Raw genomic sequence first — 18,867 nt, forward strand, 5'->3', positions numbered from 1 at the left:
TTAATGTTGATATGTGTTTGGACTTTGGAGAGGTATATATTTTGACATATATAGTTGGTCATAAATCATAATTGGTATGATTAAATAAAATTTGTCTCTTTATTGCAATTACAAAATAATATAAATGGAAAAACGGTTTTATATCAATAAGAAAATATGTAACCAAAAAAAGAATAATTAATACTTATTTCGATCATACCCACACACACACACACACACACACACACACACATATATATATATATATATATATATATATATATATATATATATATATATATATAAAAGAAATATTTCATTTTTTAGATTCATTATAGAATTGATGTATTTAGACAATAAAAAAGTCTAAATACATCAATTCTACAATGAATTTAAAAAATGAAACGTTTCTTATATATAGGATTCAACGGAGTATGTTTAACTAGTATTTTGACTTTTAGTCAAAAGTAAAAAAAACTATTATTTTGACTTATATATGTGAGTCTGTTGACATTTGACACCATGTGTCAAAATTTCATTGATTCAACTGTTTAATTCATTAGTCTATATTTATTCAAAAAACGATTAATTTTGTTCTATTTTGAGCAAGGAAAGTACATAATTTATTGGGCTTTTCTCTGATATATATATATATATATATATATATATATACTCACTAGTCTCTCTTTGCTCTATGATCGATTGCTCTCTATATTAATAGTGAATTTCCAGTCTCATTGAGTAAACAATTAAAGTTGCGAGATTTAAAACAAACATGATGTCGGTTGTGTTTTATTTTTTATTAACTCTATTTTTTATGACAAAAGGTTCTGGTAATCAAGAATTCGGTTGAGAGAGGTAAGTAAAGTTTGATAAAAAATATTTATACTAAAAATTAAACTTAAAATATTAGAGGTAGCTGGTCATAATTGGTATGATTAAATAAAATTAGTCTCTTTATAAACCAAAAAAAATAAAATTAGTCTCTTTATTACAATTTTTTATTAACCTTCTGGTTTCAAGGAAGTAAAGTCTGACGAAAAATTATTCCCAACAAAAATTAAATTTGGGTTCTTCCAAACGATCCGTCCTATAGTTCCTTATTATTACAAATTAATATAAATGGAAAAAGATATTTTACATCAATTAAGAAACTATGTAATCAATGCGGTTAATATGTTTAAATTCAATGAACCAAAAACACAATGAAAAACAATGAAGAAGGGTAACCTAAAAACGCTTAGATGAGATGACGTAGTTCTCTTCTAGTTTAATCAAGGTCATTTGACTTGGGCATGCATCAATGTTACAAAGAATTTGTTGTCCATTTGAGTCTCACAAAGCTCGAAAGATTAGTCTCTATAGTTTTGTGTGTTGAGATACCTGATTTACCCTAAAAAGATAAAGGGGACTATATAAAGTCAAATTACCTTTGAATTCAGACAAAACACTTGTGAATAGAGTCAATGGATGATCAAGAACGGATCTAGAAAAAACTTATATTTTGATACATTGATTGTTTGACGAAGTGGCAAACATCACCAAAATTAATTTTGTAATAATGGAGAAATATAATTTAGAAGATGAGGGCGCAACTATAAACAACGAGATAAGAGAATACGCATATACATCGGAACACTAGACACACAAGTTTTTACCCACTTTACTTTCACTTCTTCTTCACCACTCAATCTCAACAACTACAAAAAGGTTGTGTTTTAGGGGGTTTTGGGTCTAAAATCAACATTGGAGCATCAATAAATGTTTTCTGCACTCATTTCGTGTGAAATATAAGATAATGTGCTTTTTGAATTGAATCTTTTGTGCATTCTTAGTTTCAAATTTCATAATTTATATTGGTTTACTTTGAAAAATATTTTTCGAATCCCCTTTAAATTATATTTTCTGAAGCATTTTCAGATTTTGGAAAAAGCATTTTCAGATTTTGCGTTCCAAATTAAACTGGAAAGAGAAAAGGTAAACAAATTCAAATACACATAATGCTTAGTGCTATGGGAGCACTAACACATGACATAGAAGGTGCTAGGAGAGAGGAGAGCATGTGTATAAAGGGGGCTAATCACTTTTTACCAAATAAATACAAAAAAATAGAGACTTGAACTAGATATTTCTCTTCGATCAAGCCCAACAATGCTGAGTGCTGATAGATTTATCTCCTTTTATTTATTAATTTAAATAAGAGATAATTACTACTAAGTGCACATTATGATAATTATCCATTAAGCCTAAATTGTGGTCTTTATTCTTTCCCTCAAATATAGTAACCGCCCAAAAAGATAATGTGACAGTTATGATTGCACTTAAGATATTTTTGTGATGGACAAAATTATAAATAGAGTGCAACCCTTGTTTTGGTTCCCTAAGCCTCATATCTCTATTCAGTGACTTACACCATCTAAGGGAGATTGTAGAAGGTTTAGAAGAGCTTAAACATCCTTAAGCAAAGCAAGATCAATACTCAACAGAAACAAGCTTTAAGCAATAGCAATGGCGAGAGGTATTTCGGCTATTTAAATTCAATTCCGTTTCCGCTGTTTAAGGTTGAATTTCGTTTATGATTTCGATGAATTTCTTACATTTGGTATCAGAGCCTTATTTGCCTCTGCCTTGCAATTTCGTGTTCTGATTATTGGGATTTTAATCAAATCTAAAATTTTTTGATTTCATATATTTGTAACTTTTTATCACATAAATTTTTTAAACTATGAAGAAATAATTTCGATTCATGTTATGTGATTAAATTCTGATTTAGAGTTAAAATGGGTATGAAATCAAAAGCTTTAAAAACTGGGTTTTTACTTGAAGTTTTTAGAAATTTCAATTTAAGATTAAGACAATTTAGATGCAGAAAAATATTGAATCATATGGAAATATTTTTAGATTCATGATTCTGTGTTTAAAACGTGAATTTTTGGTGTTAAATTAGCCTGAAATCGTGTTTTGCTGTTACGGGTCGCGTGGGTTTTCAACCGGGTCGTTCTGACCCGTCTGGAGGTTGAAGATGAGTTAATTATTTTATTCAATGCTACCATTATTAATATTATGTAACGCAAAGATTTTAGAAACAGACGCAGGTGTCGCAGTGGTTGATTTATTTTCCTACTACTGCAAGGTTGTGTGATTTGCTTGGCTATGAATTATGTGCATGAATTGCATTGAATTGCCATTTATACCGTATTTAAGTTCAGTATTTGCTTGGCTATGCTCCAATTTCATTTTTTCTGAAGCGGTATGCCCCAATTTCATTATTTCATGCACTTAAATTAAATTAGTATTAGTATTAAATTATAGATTAAGTTTGTAGCCAACTAAAGTATTACATTTAAGTTTATAATAATCATGTAATTATGTGCATGAAAATCAATTGGTTATTTTTTTTTTTGCAATTGAATATTTTAAATTAAATGTCAATATGATTTATATAATTATATTTGATTAAGGAGTAGCCGCAGCATCTTTAATTAAGTAAAATTATATATTGGGAGTTTTAAAATCATGATTAGTGACATTGATTGTAATTGATTATATTGAACGTAGTAAATTTTATCCCACAGGAGTTTTTATTATGTTTATGTATGATTAATTAGGATAAAATATTAAATTATATTTTCTAATTTACCCACAGGGATTAGAAAAAGGAACATAATTTGATAGTTTTATCATTAAGTTATATGAATCTAATCGAATAAAACTTTAGCCTACAGGTAAGTTTTATGTCACTAGGTTCATAGTTTGAAACATGATTTACATTGGTAAAACATGACATTTGTTTAGTAGTCTCAACTTAATTATAAGCATGTAAAATTAATTTTTACAGCTATGCAGCCTATGAATTTCTCTGATTTTAAGTATGAAATTCCCGAACTAAAGGATGAAAACAATAAGGTGTAGAAGGAGATAGTTCTTCTTCATTTAGGATGGATGAATATTTGATTATGCTATTCAGAAAGACGAACCATCTCCTACTACAGAGGCTAGTCTTCGGAAAGATGTCGATCTTTATGAAATATGAGAGCGATCCAGTCGTCTCAGTATGATATTCATAAAGACCAACATCTCTGCTAGCATTCATGGTTGTGTTGATCAGCATAGTAATGTTCAAACACTGCTTAAGGTCAATGATGAACAGTTTAAAACATCAGATAAGGCATTGGTGCTATCACCTTAATTATGAAGTTTTCATTCATGAAGCTTGTCACTGTGAAAGGTGTGCATCGACATATCATGTGAATGAGGGATATAGCAGCACAACTAAAGACTCTTGAGATTAACATGTCTGAATCTTTCCTTGTGCATTATATTTTGAGCACTCTTCCATCACTATACCAACCGTTCATAATTTCCTGTAACACACATAAGGATTAATGGTCAGTCAATGAACTCTTGACCATGTGTGTTCAAGAAGAAGAAAGATTTGTGATGGAAATAGATAAAGATGTTATAATGACAAATATGGTTGATGTTATTTATAACACATGGTGGGTTGATTTTGGTTCTACAATCTATGTTATTGAATACCTTATAGTGTATAACCAACTAAAGGAAACCACTTCCAAGTGAGCAAGACATCTATTCAAGAAGTAAGGTGCGTTTACATATAGATGTTGTTGGAACATGCAATTTAATTTTTCAGTAGTGGCTTTGTTTTTTAAATTTGGAAAAATACTTTTTTATATTCCAAAATTTTTCTAGAAATTTAATTTCTATATCAAGGCTTGAACCATTGGGATATTCCTTTATTTTTATAAAACGTCTTTCAGTTTGTTTTATAAATCTAAATTTGTTGGAAATGATGTATTATCCAATGGTCTCTTTTCTCAATTAATTTTTCAAATTGATGCCACTAATAATGTTATGCATGTTCAAGCTAAAACTAATTGATGTGTTATAAATAAGGAATCCTCTACTCTATGGCACCGGAGATTAAGACATTTCTCCATTCAGAAAATCAAAAGACTAGCGAATGATGAAGTACTTGATACTTTGGATTTCACTAATTTGAGACTTGTGTAAATTGCATTCAGGAAAAGCAAACTAACACACATAAGAAAGGTGCTAAGAGGAAATCTGAAATATTAGAAATCATACATTCAGATATATGTTATACGTTCAGACATGGACATATAAGGTCCGAAATACTTCATCTCCTTCATTGATGATTAATCACGATATATGTATGTCTACTTGCTTCATAATAATTACGAAGCGTTGGAAGCCTATAAGGTTTTAAGGCTGAAGTAGAAAATAATGCGAAAAACAAATTAAGATCGTGAGAAATTATAGAGGTGAAAAATATTATTATATATATACTGAGAATGGACATAGTTAGAAGTATGCGTAGCAACTTCGGACTTTCAAAGTCATTGTGGAGCGAAACTCTTAAAACGGTAGTGTATATATTGAACCGTGTTCCAACTAAGGTTGTCCCAAAGACACCTTTTGAGTTATTTAAAGGTTGGAAACCGAGTTTGTGTCATATACGCATTTGGGGATGCCCATCTGAAGTAAGAGTTTACAACTCACAAGAAAAGAAACTAGACCTTATGATTATAAGTGGGTATTTCATTGGATATGCCGAAAAAAAAAAAAAAAAAAAAATCTAAAGGGTATTAAGTTATATTGTCCATCTCATAGCACTAGAATTGTGGAATCGAGAAATGCAAAGTTTCTTGAAAATGACTTGATTAGTGGGAGCAATCAATTCCAAGACATTAGTTCTGATAAAACTAATATTGATGTTGAACCCTCAACTTCAAGTTATCAGTTGATTGTCATTCGTAGTACCCTTCAAGTTCAAACGGGTATTAGACAATCAATTATTGAAGTTCCACAAGCGGCGGATAATAATCTAGTAAATGAAGATGTTCAAGAATTTCATGAAATTATTGAACAAAACGTTGAACCAACGTTATGAAAGATTACTAGAAAAAGAGAGCCAACTATAGCTAGTGATCTTGAGGTATATTTACAAGAGTCGAACTATAATATGTGTGCTGAAAATGATTCTGAAACGTCCTCACTTTGATGTGAAAACTGCATTCTGAATGGAAATCTAGAAGAAAAGGTTTACATGAAATAAACCGAAGGAATTTCTTCTAGTTGTGATAAGCTTTTGGTATGCAAGCTTAAGAAATCCATATATGGACTCAAACAAGCTTCCCTTCGGTGGTATTTGAAATTTTCATGGTGTCATCTCTTCATTTGGATTTGTAGAGAACATTATGGATCAATGTACATACCAGAAGGTCAGTGGGAGAAGAATTTGTTTCCTTATTTTGTTCATGGATGATATTTTACTTGCTAATGATGATAAAAGTTTGCTATATAAGGTGAAACAAATTCTCTCTAAGAGTTGTGATATACAGATATGAGTGACACTTCTTATGTCATTGAGCATTAAGATTCAAAGAGATAGAGTTCGTAGAATTCTAGATTTGTCATAAGAGGCTCATATCAATAAAGTCTTAGAGAGGTTTTAAATGAAATGTTGTTCACCACGTATAGCACCCATTGTGAATGGTGATAGGTTCAATTTGGACCTATGCCCGAATAACGATTTTTAGAGGGAACAAATGCTTAATATTCTATATGCTTCCATCGGTGGAAGCCTAATGTATGCTCAGGTTCGCACACGGTCTGACATTGCATTTGCAATTGGAATATTAAACAGATATTAGATAATCCAGATATGAAACACTGGAAAGCTGCAAATAAAGTAACTAGGTACCTTAAGGTACCAAAGACTACATGCTTATGTATTTACGAACTGAAATTTTAGAGGTCAAAGGTTACTCTAATTAAGAGATTTCGGGTTGCGTTGACTTAAGAAAATCAACCTCCGGTTACATTTTCATGTTAGCCGGTGGAGTTGTTTCTTGAAAAGCGCAAAGCAGACCTTGACCGTCACTTCCACAATGGAAGCTAAGTTCGTATTTTGTTTGAAACTACATCACATGGTGTATGAATGAAGAGTTTCAATTATGGGTTGAAAATTGTAGATTCAATCTTTGACCGCCAAAAATGTATTGTGACAATTCAGTTGCGGTTTTATGGCTAAGAATACTAAAAGTGAAAGTCGAATTAAATATATCGACATTAAGTATTTAGTCGTAAGAGAGCGCATTAAGGATCAAATAATTGTTATTGATCAATCATATTAGTACTGAATTGATGATTGTCGATCCTTTGAATAAAGGCATGCCATTGTAAAAATTTAAGGATCATGTAGAAAGAACGGGACTTGGTTCCTATATCTGATTTTCGTTATAATAACGATTTTTGTTTTATGAAACTCTATATATGATATTTTCTCATGTTTTAAGTTTTAAAGTGTACGTACACATTTGATTTTGAGAAATATCACTTAAGTTTGGAACCTGAATAAACATAAATGATGTGAGTTTATTCATTAAGTTATATTTGGTTAGAGACTCGTTACATTGTGATACATAGAAGATAATACTCGATATTATAGAGGACCTATCGCTATGATCCATGTGTCTTGTTTCTTATTATTGTGAGTGAAAGAATATGTCGACCAAGTGGGAGAATGATAGATTTATCTCCTTTTATTTATTAATTTAAATAAGAGATAATTACTACTAAGTGCACATTATGATAATTATCCATTAAGCCTAAATTGTGGTCTTTATTCTTTCCCTCAAATATAGTAACCGCCCAAAAAGATAATGTGACAGTTATGATTGCACTTAAGATATTTTTGTGATGGACAAAATTATAAATAGAGTGCAACCCTTGTTTTGGTTCCCTAAGCCTCATATCTCTATTCAGTGACTTACACCATCTAAGGGAGATTGTAGAAGGTTTAGAAGAGCTTAAACATCCTTAAGCAAAGCAAGATCAATACTCAACAGAAACAAGCTTTAAGCAATAGCAATGGCGAGAGGTATTTCGGCTATTTAAATTCAATTCCGTTTCCGCTGTTTAAGGTTGAATTTCGTTTATGATTTCGATGAATTTCTTACAAGTGCGAGATATGTTAAGGAGTTTCACATCGCTTGTGAGATGTACTGAATATTTGTTTATAAAGTAGAGACAATCCTCACTTTACAAACCAGTTTTATGCACAAAATTTACACTCTCATGAAAAAAATGTGACAAACTTGGCCAAAAGTAAAAACACATTACAAACTCGTGATAGCACTCACTCATGCATATATACAAGGTACAAGCTATTGATTCCTCGCGATAAGCGTGGGTCTTATAAAAAATTCAAGACCCAATAATTCATTCCAGTAACAATTACTATAAAGTTAATGAATCTTCAGTTGTTGAAATATCAAAATAGAAAGAAAAGTAATTTGCATTGCAATGGCTCTAATTTTACGTAGCATATTCTTTCTCATGTCTCTAAATCTCATTTCCACCAATGAAGCATTCTCAAAACAATCACACATAATGCTCCCATCATCATTAGAATATCAAAGAACTGAGAAAGTAACCAATCTTCACTTCTACTACCATGACATTAAAAACAAAAACAACCCAACAATAGTGCAAATTGTTAACACACCAAAAAACGTGCCTAATGAATTTGGCTCAACTTATGTGATGGATGATGAAATTACTGAAGGACCAGAGATGAATTCAAAGAACATTGGAAGAGCTCAAGGGTTATTTGGTCAAGCTTCTTTGCATGGTATTGGAATGTTCATGTTAACAAATTTTGTTTTCACTAATGGAACCTATGCAGGGAGTACACTTAGCATGTTAGGGATGAACCCTGTTTCAGAGCAAAATAGAGAACTGCCAATAGTTGGTGGGACTGGAATGTTTAGGTTTGCTAGGGGATATGCCATAGCAAATAGTCTTTATTCTATTTCTTCTCCTGATAATTTTGTTATGGAGTATAATATCACAGTGTATCATCTCTAAATTATGTCCTTTGGACTAATTTGAGAGATGTTGTAGGTTTGAATATATAATACTTGTACGTGTTTGGTTTACTTTAATTGTACCTTTAATATGATTTGATTTGATCACTCACCCTGAGTATATTTTGTGTTTGGCGCTTGCGATGATTTAGTTGTGTTGTGCTCGGGGAGTGGGAATAGACTAGACTGAGTTAAACTTTGTCCAGCTTCGGTCTGGTCCGTTAATAAATTGAAATCTTAATTGGAGGAAGGCATCAACATTTTATATTTTATTTGATCATATCTCAATCGGAGGAACAACATAACAAATTGTGCAATTCAAAGTCATTGACTGAAATGTACTGAGTCGAGTTTAATCCGTCAATCGGAACTAAACAAACCGCTCATTACAAAATAATGCCACAACAAGTCGACAACCAACACAACATCGCATTGAGACGACGAAATCATAAAGAGATAAAAATTAAATATATGTGAAAATCACTTATTTAAATAAAAATAAAAAATGGAAAAACTATTTAGAGGGGTGATTTTAGGTCAAAAATTGACGCTAAAGCCACCTCTCCTTAGTGGATGAAGAAAAAGAATAAACTAGGGTCGAAGGCGGGCGGCGGATGTTTCTGTTGCAGTTGTACCTTGTTGATTCTATTCTTATTGTAATCACTTAATTCTAATTCTTGATTGATGCATATAAAAGCTCATTCCAAGTATCTGGAACTCCACCTACACACCAATGAGTACAATCTATGCCATGGAAGATATTATGAAAACTAGGATGTCCATCTTTTCTTAATTCTGAAAGAGCTGTAATGTTGAAAAGTTGATTAGGTTTTATTACTTTTTGTAACATACTTTGCAATACATATGATGCTGGTGGCAATCTAAGTGACGATGATGGTCTATTTATTGGTGTTGTCTCTTTTGCACAGTTTGTCACTCCTGGTTTTTGCCATTGTGTCCCACTATTTTTATATGCACATAAAAAAATAGAAAGACATTAAAATCAATAAACAATGTATCATGCTAAATTTTTTTAATGGCAAATATATTATATATTATTAATATAAAAAACAAAAATAATATAAGAGAATGTTCTGAACAATAAAGAAGTACAAAAAATACACTCCTCCAAAATCCAACAATGTCTACATTAATTAAGACGAAAAATAGTGCGTTTGATTCGTAAAGCAGCAAGAACTGGACATAACTGAACATGAGAGAACAAAATAATACAAGATAGAACAAAACTGTACCAGAGAGATATAAGGCGCTAATATTTTTATATTAAAAAATAAAATGGGTATTTTGTATTATTTTTTATAGTTATACCTTGGACAAAAAGTTGTCATGTGGTTTAGTGAAGACAAAAAATCATGTTTTTGTCTTGTCCCTTGCTACCTAATTTGTCCAGTCTCATAACCATTTTCAAATCAAACAGAGTACAACAAAAGTTGGCCAATCCAGTTTCCTATTTTTTAGCGGATCAAACGCACACCACCACAAAAAATTACATTTGAAACTTTAATTTATTTTGATGTTTTCTCTTCCCACCCCCGTGAATCTTTTATCCCCTTTGAATTTCTAATTTTGCCCTTGAAAAAACTTCGGTTCGTAGAAACCGAAGTTTTTTTTTGCCTTGAAAATAAATTCCGGTTTCTAAAAACCGAAATTTATTCTGAATTTGCACTAGTAAAAATTCGGTTTCTGCGAACCGAATTTTTCTGCAAGGGCAAAATTAGAATATTGGGGGTTATAAAAGATTCATGGGAGGTGGGGAGAGAAAACATCTTTATTTTTGTAAACCATGTATCTAACATTCTTACCCACTCATTATTCTTCAAGTCTCATATGAGTGAGTTATAGGGCTAAGGTCAGCACAAGTGTACAAGGCCTAAAATAAATTTTCAAGGAGAACTTTTGTTTCGATAGCTGCTTTGAAGCACCCCCTGACCCCCTACCCTACCCTCATGTTTTCTATAAAATAAATCCCTTTCGAAAATATAGTTTCGAACAGGTAAAAAACACAGTTTTGACTAGATTTATCAATCTAGAGATGGAAAACACTGTGTTTCTTTTTCCTATTCAAAACGATATATTTTGAAGAAATAATATAAAAAAAACACAATCTAGTTAAAAATTAAAAGTGAGAGATTTTGTTAAACTCACTTGTAATGCATAGGTGAAATTCCTTGGAAAAGAACTTTGGTTCTGTTTGTATCAACCTCTGTGTTAACCCAATTAGCCCAAGTTGTCAAACCGATTTTGTAAGCTTTCGTACGATCCATGTCTTTTACTATTTTGTTGCCTATTTGAATATAATCGGATCTGTAATAGAAAATGAAAATGGTTACATTACTTGTTAGTTATTATGAGAATCATCCCTACAACACGATCTTTGATATACACTTTTCAACACACTTTACTTTCAAGTCAATTTAGTTTCAAAAGTGCAAACCAAATGCTTATTCAAAAACCCCCCTTTTATTTATTACCTAAGTAAATTTAAAATTGTTATGTTTTGAATTGGATACGATCTTAGTATATTAGATTTGGTACTTCCACTCATTCATTTTAAAAGGTAAAATTTTAGTCACTAAAATATTTAATAATAATAAAAAATTCGTAGAATTCTTACAATTGTTTGCGGTACCACCAAAGCCAAGTGTTGAAAATCAAAACATCCATATTTTTCCATAAATTTCCATGCTTAATGGAATCAAGTTTCAATACTCGTCCAATTTTTTTCACTTCAATATCAACCAAAAAATTAGAATGGAAGAGAATAATTGAAACTCCATAGTCCTGCACAAATATTGAAATTGTGATAATAAAAACACATTTTATTTATTTTTATTTATTCATTTTTTTTAACAAATTTGAAAGAGGGCCACTTACCTGGAATGTGTAGTTTTTGATAGGATGATTACCACCTTGTTGTATTATTGTAGCTTGTGGTACAGCAGAATGTAGCAAGCATATTAATGATTGCCATTGGTTGAGACTCAATGAATCTCCTATAAACATGATCTGTTTTCCCTTGAATTTTTTCAAGAAACTCTTTCCATCAAATCTTCAAAGAAGAATGAGAATTAGTAAGAAAATAATTAGCAATTTAAATTTGAAAACTAAACTTTAAATGTAATAGATTTTCCGGACTATACTAAAGTTCATATAATGCTCAATGACCCAAAACAAGTCCAATACAACTCACTTCTGAAGGTGCACATATCTTATGCTATGTCACCTACAATAAGAGAATGACCCCTGCTAGAATGTATTATCCTAAATTTCACTCACTAATGGAGCCTGCAAGGTTGTTATGCATTTCATGCATACCCGCGTCTACATATATACACACAAGCACTAAGGCACACACATTTTACCTTATTCATACACTCAGGGACGGATCCAGGAATCTATAAAACGGGGGGCCGGAATAATTAAATAATAAATATTAAATAAATCATAATCATAATTATAATAGTACTTAAATATATTCAATAAAAAATAAAAAATACATTACATTGTTTATCTAAATTGTACACGATATTGCTCTATATCATAAAATTCATCAACAACTGAATCTGTATTAATTAGTTTGAAATTCATTTTCTATCTTGTTTCTCAACCTAATTTTCACAATCTTCATAGCAGAAAATAATCTTGCACTTATAGCAAACAATCAAAACTAACTTAATCGAATTTCGACTTTAATAGTGTCTAATACATATTATCAAAATATTTTATAGTAAATTGTTACAATTACTATGTTGTGGGTGCATGATTTGCGCCAAACAGTCGTTACTAATCTTTTAACACATCTCTCAAATATCAATTTATGTGTACATATATATCAGGAATAAGTATATGAAAGAAAAAAAAAATATGACAAGAGGGGGGGGCTCAGCCCCTACTTGCCCCCCCTTATGTCCGTCCCTGCATACACTTCATATTGAGTTGTTGCTGACTTGAGCATTTAAGTGCTAACAAGGTACTACACCCTCCTTGCTTGAAGCTTACAGCCATCACCAAACTACATCTAGTCTCACCGAATAAACCATCGATCTAACTCTGATGCCTCAAATCATTAGGTCATTTTCCATCGAACCATAATGAGTAATGATTAACTAACTATAACTACTAACATAATTGAATTTAGTTCATATTCACAAGATTTTTTTACCGTCAATCGTTATAAATACTTAATTTTTATCCTTAAGTCTCGTATATGAGTGATTGTGATATACAAACAAACAACGTAATGTGAAAAAAATTCTACTGAAATCGTAGAAGATTAAACTCCTTTTCCATGATGATGCATTTTTAATTAGGGTCATGCTAAACAGTGCTCCGGGGCACTTGTTAAGCATACCTAAAAAGAAAATAAAAAATAAAATTTATATTGAAAAGATAACTTTTTGTACTTTTGAGGCATTGAATGCACGTATTTCGAGACAAAATTTCTATTTTAACATGCTTAACCAGTGCCCGGGGCACTGTTTAGCATTTTCCTTTTAATTATTACTCCCCGAAAAAGTTATCACATGTTGTAATAGTTATTTACCCAATCCACACCCCCCGAAAAAAATATACTCCCTCCGATCCTTATTAAAAGAAAAAAAGTTTATTTTTTAGATTCATGAAATGTTGGATGTATCTAGTCAATAATATAGACCAGATACATCTAACATTCAATGAATCTAAAAAATAATATTCTTCTAATAATAAAGATCGGAGAGAGTATCACATGTGAGTTGTAAGAACCAGGTTTGATGAACCGAGTTGCTTGTTGAAGCTGCTTAATACAATTTTATACACTAAACAATCTCAACTTTTAGATCTATGATCTAACAATTTTAAAGAATACAAATTAATTACATATTTAACAATTTAACAATTTAACGCGATATTTAATATTAATCATTTATTTTTTATCAGACGATCAACATGCATATCAAACACATGTAGATTCAAATGGCATCGTGTCAACTAATGGTGGCATCTCCTAGAAATGATTATATGGATCCCATATTATATGTTAATTTTCGAAGCCTCGTTTTATTGTTTTATTATAGAAATTAATAAAGTTATTTTATATTGAAGTCAACAAGAATTGAATATAATGCTCAATCACATGAATTACTACTAAACTCCCTACCACTAAATCTAGACCACTCACTTTTTTTTTTTTTCAAGTTAAGAGTAATTGATAAAGGGTATAATTGATAAATTGTGTCTTTAAAATATCAAAACGAAAGTTAAATATGAACGCTAAATCTGCAGTCCAACGATATTTAAAAATGAACGGAGAGTGTATTGTTTAGAAATATGAAGGGAGATTTATTTTTTGTTAGGTTAGTCTAATAACTAAAAATTTCATATTTAAACTAAATAAATAGAGTGTCCGGGTTCGAACTCCAGCCCCAACATATAAAATATAATGTGTCTTATCAACTGAGCTAATTAAAGCTCATGGGGACGAGTTAATTAGTTATTTTTTTATTATGGTCATTTTTGCATTTTGTACTATGTGATTGAATTATTATATAAGTATGATAATTATTATTTTCATCCTAACGAGCTTAACTCAGTTGGTAATGGATATCATATTTTATATTTATCAGTCTAATGTTTGTCAGTGAAGCATACAAATTATTTCTATCGAAATGTATTGTTTAAAGAATTTAAATTTTTTATTAATTAAGCTTTTTTTTTACTCGTCTTATACATAAATTTGATTATTAATAATAATATATTTATCGTTAAAAAAAATATTTGTTTTGACTTAATTATTTGTTTCCTCTTAAACCTATTTACCTTAAGCTATTCCAGGGAAAATTCTTTTGTAGGCACAAATACAAATAAGAGGTGTTAGGCACACACTCACAAATAAACAAAAATTAAAGGAAAAAGAAATAAATGATGTTGATTGATTGGATTATATTATTTTTTATTTAAATTTTTGGATTAGTGTGTGTGTGCCCAAATAAAATATGATTTGAGTTTGTGCCTATGCAAGTCTTTCTCGCTATTCCAGATGCATAGTTTGTCAGTTTCAGAAACATAGGTTTTTTTTTTCATAAATAAATAAATAATAATATTTTCTTTCCCCATTTTTTTTATTAAGTAGTAGTTCTATTTTTCCCTTTTAAAATGACATTTCTCATTAATAAATAATAGAGTGAATATCCATTTTGGTCCCTCACAAATTTCTGAAAGGACAATTTAGTCTCTAACAAAAATAAAAGTTAAATTAGTCCCTAACATTTTCATACTTAGAGCAAACTAGTTTCTGATTCGTTATAACAGGGGGGACTAATTTGTCCCAGATATGAAAATGTCAGGGACTAGTTTGCCTTTTATTTATGTCAGAGACTAAATTGTCCCGTCAAAAATTTGTGAGGGACCAAAATGGGTCTTCACCGTAAATAATAATATTTCTTTTTTGCATTTTAAAAATAATATAATATACAGTAATTAATAATCAACAGCCCATTTTTTACCATAAAAAATTTCCATTTTATTTTTATTATTTCAGTTAATCGCTTTTTTAAAAGATATATTCACTTTTGTGGACTTTAAATACATTTGTTTAAGTTTTTAAAATAATAAATGTTGGAAAAAGAAAAACATTAAAGTCTCTGAAATACAACTTTGAATAGTTGGAATGGAAATAAGTTTTATGACAAACAAAATATATTTATTTACAGCTTAAGTAGTAATCTCTAGTAGGTGTTAATATCTCTGTTTTTTGATTAAATGAGGCCGCATCTGTTCTGAGTTGTAAAGTAAGAAATGTTCTTAATTTTACTTTATCTAGGACATCTTATTGGTGGTGATCCGAGGCGTTTGAGTTTCTGGAAACCGGTGTTGACTCATATAAAGAGTAGATTGTCTGGTTGGAATAGTCGCTTCCTTTCTTTTGGTGATGATCTGATACTTCTTCACTCCATTTTGATTTGTTAAAAAAATTAACTTTTCATTGTTTCTATTAAGCTTCACTTCGATTCAGTGTTCCGTTCTGGTTTTATGTTGGACTTGGAGTAAGACGATAAGGAGTCATTGTAGAATTGTAAATGGTGTTATTTGAGTTTGGTGCATGCGGTAGTTTTGGTTGAGGTTGTTTGTAGCGTTTAGTCTTTGTTGGCTTTGTTTTGGTGTGTCTTAGTGTTAGCGATTAACATTGAGTTGATGTGGTTGTTTGTTGTGCTTTTTGATTGGTTAATGTGTTTTCATCACCTTATTTTTCTTTGTTTAATCCAACAATGTCTTATACTTCTTATTTAGAAATTTGTCCATTTATAAAATTTAAATGATTAAAAAAAAAATACTTGACAATAAAAAAGAATTTACCCTTGAAACATACATGAGTGAAATTATTACAAACAAATAGTAAGAAAGGTAAGAAAGTAATATCTCAATATAAACAAAAGTCGTATCAAACACATATAGGACACTCATTCTGACGAATTATAATCCTATCAGCCTATAACCATTAACCAAAAACAAACAATTACAGAAAATCACAATCAATTACATAACCACAAGCCAAAAACAAACACATTGAAAATCATGTGGAAAAAAAAAAAATATTAGTTGAATTAATATGTACCTCGGTAAGTTGCAATTGCTTGGTTGCCATCTATATTTGAGGTATTGTTTATCAACACGACCATATTTCAAGCAATTGAACTCCCCACGAATATGAGGACATTTTAAAGAATCATAAAGAGGATATGATTCATCATAAACCCAACTCCCTTCATATATATTGCAACTCCTTCTATTTGTTTTATCCAAACAGAGACATGGATAGAGAAAAATTACCAAAATGGTCATTGCAATCCAACCATATACTCTCATTTCAAAACCCATCTTTCACTCTCTCTTTTTCTCTCCGTATGAGGTGTTTCTCAATGTTGTTTGTATTTAGAGAGGTAGATATATATAGCTGGTCTGGTCAGAATTGATATTAGGGGTGGACATGGTTCGGTTTTGGAAGAAAATCGAACCGAATTGAACTAAATTGTTTTTAAAATTCATAATAATCGAACCGAACTGAACTGTTTGTCTTTCGAACTGAACCGAACTGTTAAAGTGGTTCGGTTTTATGGTTTTAAACCAAACCATAACTAATTTTTCACTAAAAATAACTGAACCGTTAAGTCAAACCGAACCGAACCAAACTAATAATCATGAACCGAACTGAACTGTTTCAGTTCAGTTTTAAAACCGTTAGTTATGGTTCAGTTTTTTTTTTGTTTCGTTCGATTTGGTTTGACGGTTCGGTTTGGTTTTTGGGTTTTTTTGCCCACCCCTAATTGATATGATTAAGTAAAACTTTTTTTTTTTTAATTTGAGTCTAGTTCAGTTCGTAGGATATTACATCATGTGTAATATGCAGAACTGTGGTTTGAACTATGCTACTTCCATTTATTTATTCAATTTAAGGGTTTGTTTGATCTGCAAAAATATTAATATAAGACAGAACAATATAATACAAAAGTTTAAAGTATTGAACAAATTTTGTGTTGAACGATGTTTGTTGGACAAAATGTTGTTTTGACATTTTAGATAACTTGTGCAAAAGACAAAAAGTTGTCCCGTGATTTAGTGAGAGACAATAATTTCATATTTTATCCTATCTCTTAGCCCCTAGTTTGTCTAGTATCAGGTGCAGTTTTAAAATCAAACACAGTACAGCTGAAGTTGTTCTATCGAGTTTCTTATCTTTTTAGCAGATCAAAGACATTCCTAAAAGGGAAATTTTAGTCACCAAACTACTTGAAAAGAAAATTGTTTGATAGTCTCTTTATTACGATTACAAATTAATATAAATGGAAAAAAATTAAGAAAAATATTTAACCAATGCAATAATTAATATGTTTAAGTAGTGTTTTGACTTGCTTCAGAAAAACTATTATTTTAACTTGAGAAATGCTTGATCATGCGAAAACAATGATTATTAAGCCTCAACTTGCATTGTTTCATTATTTTATTTAATTATTTGGATTCTCTCTCATTCTCATTTCATCTACGAGAAAGTCTTACACGGAAATGATTTGGTCTCTCTATTTAGTCACTCACATATATTTGATAAAAAGTAAGAAGAAAAATAATTTAATAATATATTTTTTTTATAATAATTAAATGATATATATTTTATGTACAAAAAAAAATGTATTTTTATATGAGTGTAACCAAATAGAATCAACAAGTTAAATGATCATATATTTTTCTTCATCTACCGCCCCCAACAAGTACTTGCCCAATTTCTCTTACATTGAGATGCAGATTTATCTGATTTTTATATGCACAAAACTAAGAGTAGTGAGAGAGTTGCTTCTTATTTTTTTTTGGGTGAAAAGTATATTGGTTCATGTGTTGTGAGTGGGTGCTAGAATTAAGTGAAGAGCAACAAGAGAAATGAAAACGGCAATTGTTTATTCCGTTTCTTTTCCTAACTTGAGAGAAGCTGTAGGTTTGAATAACACTTGTACGTGTTTGTTTTACATTCATTATACCTTTAATATGATTTGATTTGATCACTCACCCGATTATATTTTGTGTTTGGCGCTTGCGATGATTTAGTTGCATTGTAGTGTAAGAGCGTGAGAATAGGTTAGATCGAGTTAAATTTTGTCAAAATATTGAAATCTTAAGTCTATTACTTTGAGTATATTTTGTGTTTGGCGCTTGCGATGAGATGATTTAGTTATATCGTGCTGTATGTAGGAATGAGAATAAGCTAGACCGAGTTAAACTTTGTCAAGCTTCAATCTGGTCTGTCAAAAATTGAAATCTAGTTGCGATGATTTAGTTGTGTTGTATTGTAGGTATGGGTGAGAATAGGTTAGCCCGAGTTAAACTTTGTCAAGCCTAAGTATGGTTTGTCAAAAAATCGAAATTTCAAGTCTATCATGTTGGGTATATTTTGTGTTTGGCGCTTGCAATGATTTAGTTGTATTTTGTG

At 30.6% G+C, this 18,867-nt stretch overlaps 2 protein-coding genes across 2 annotated transcripts; one reads left to right on the top strand and one right to left on the bottom strand.

The window, feature by feature from the left end:
* The first annotated feature begins 8,281 nt into the window (after positions 1–8,281).
* On the top strand, positions 8,282–9,145 carry LOC123913199 (dirigent protein 21-like). The gene has a single exon (XM_045963830.1). It carries the CDS (start codon positions 8,332–8,334, stop codon positions 8,893–8,895), a length of 564 nt encoding a protein of 187 aa, XP_045819786.1. The 5' UTR covers positions 8,282–8,331; the 3' UTR covers positions 8,896–9,145.
* On the bottom strand, positions 9,136–16,812 carry LOC123913198 (protein trichome birefringence-like 38). The gene is made up of 5 exons (XM_045963829.1): positions 16,507–16,812; positions 11,790–11,964; positions 11,530–11,696; positions 11,061–11,219; positions 9,136–9,856 (listed from the first exon to the last, which is right to left on the bottom strand). Exons 1-5 carry the CDS (start codon positions 16,767–16,769, stop codon positions 9,565–9,567), a joined length of 1,056 nt encoding a protein of 351 aa, XP_045819785.1. The 5' UTR covers positions 16,770–16,812; the 3' UTR covers positions 9,136–9,564.
* Between the last annotated feature and the right edge of the window lie 2,055 nt (positions 16,813–18,867).

Source organism: Trifolium pratense, linkage group LG3, assembly GCF_020283565.1.
Source record: "Trifolium pratense cultivar HEN17-A07 linkage group LG3, ARS_RC_1.1, whole genome shotgun sequence".
NCBI lineage: Eukaryota > Viridiplantae > Streptophyta > Magnoliopsida > Fabales > Fabaceae > Trifolium > Trifolium pratense.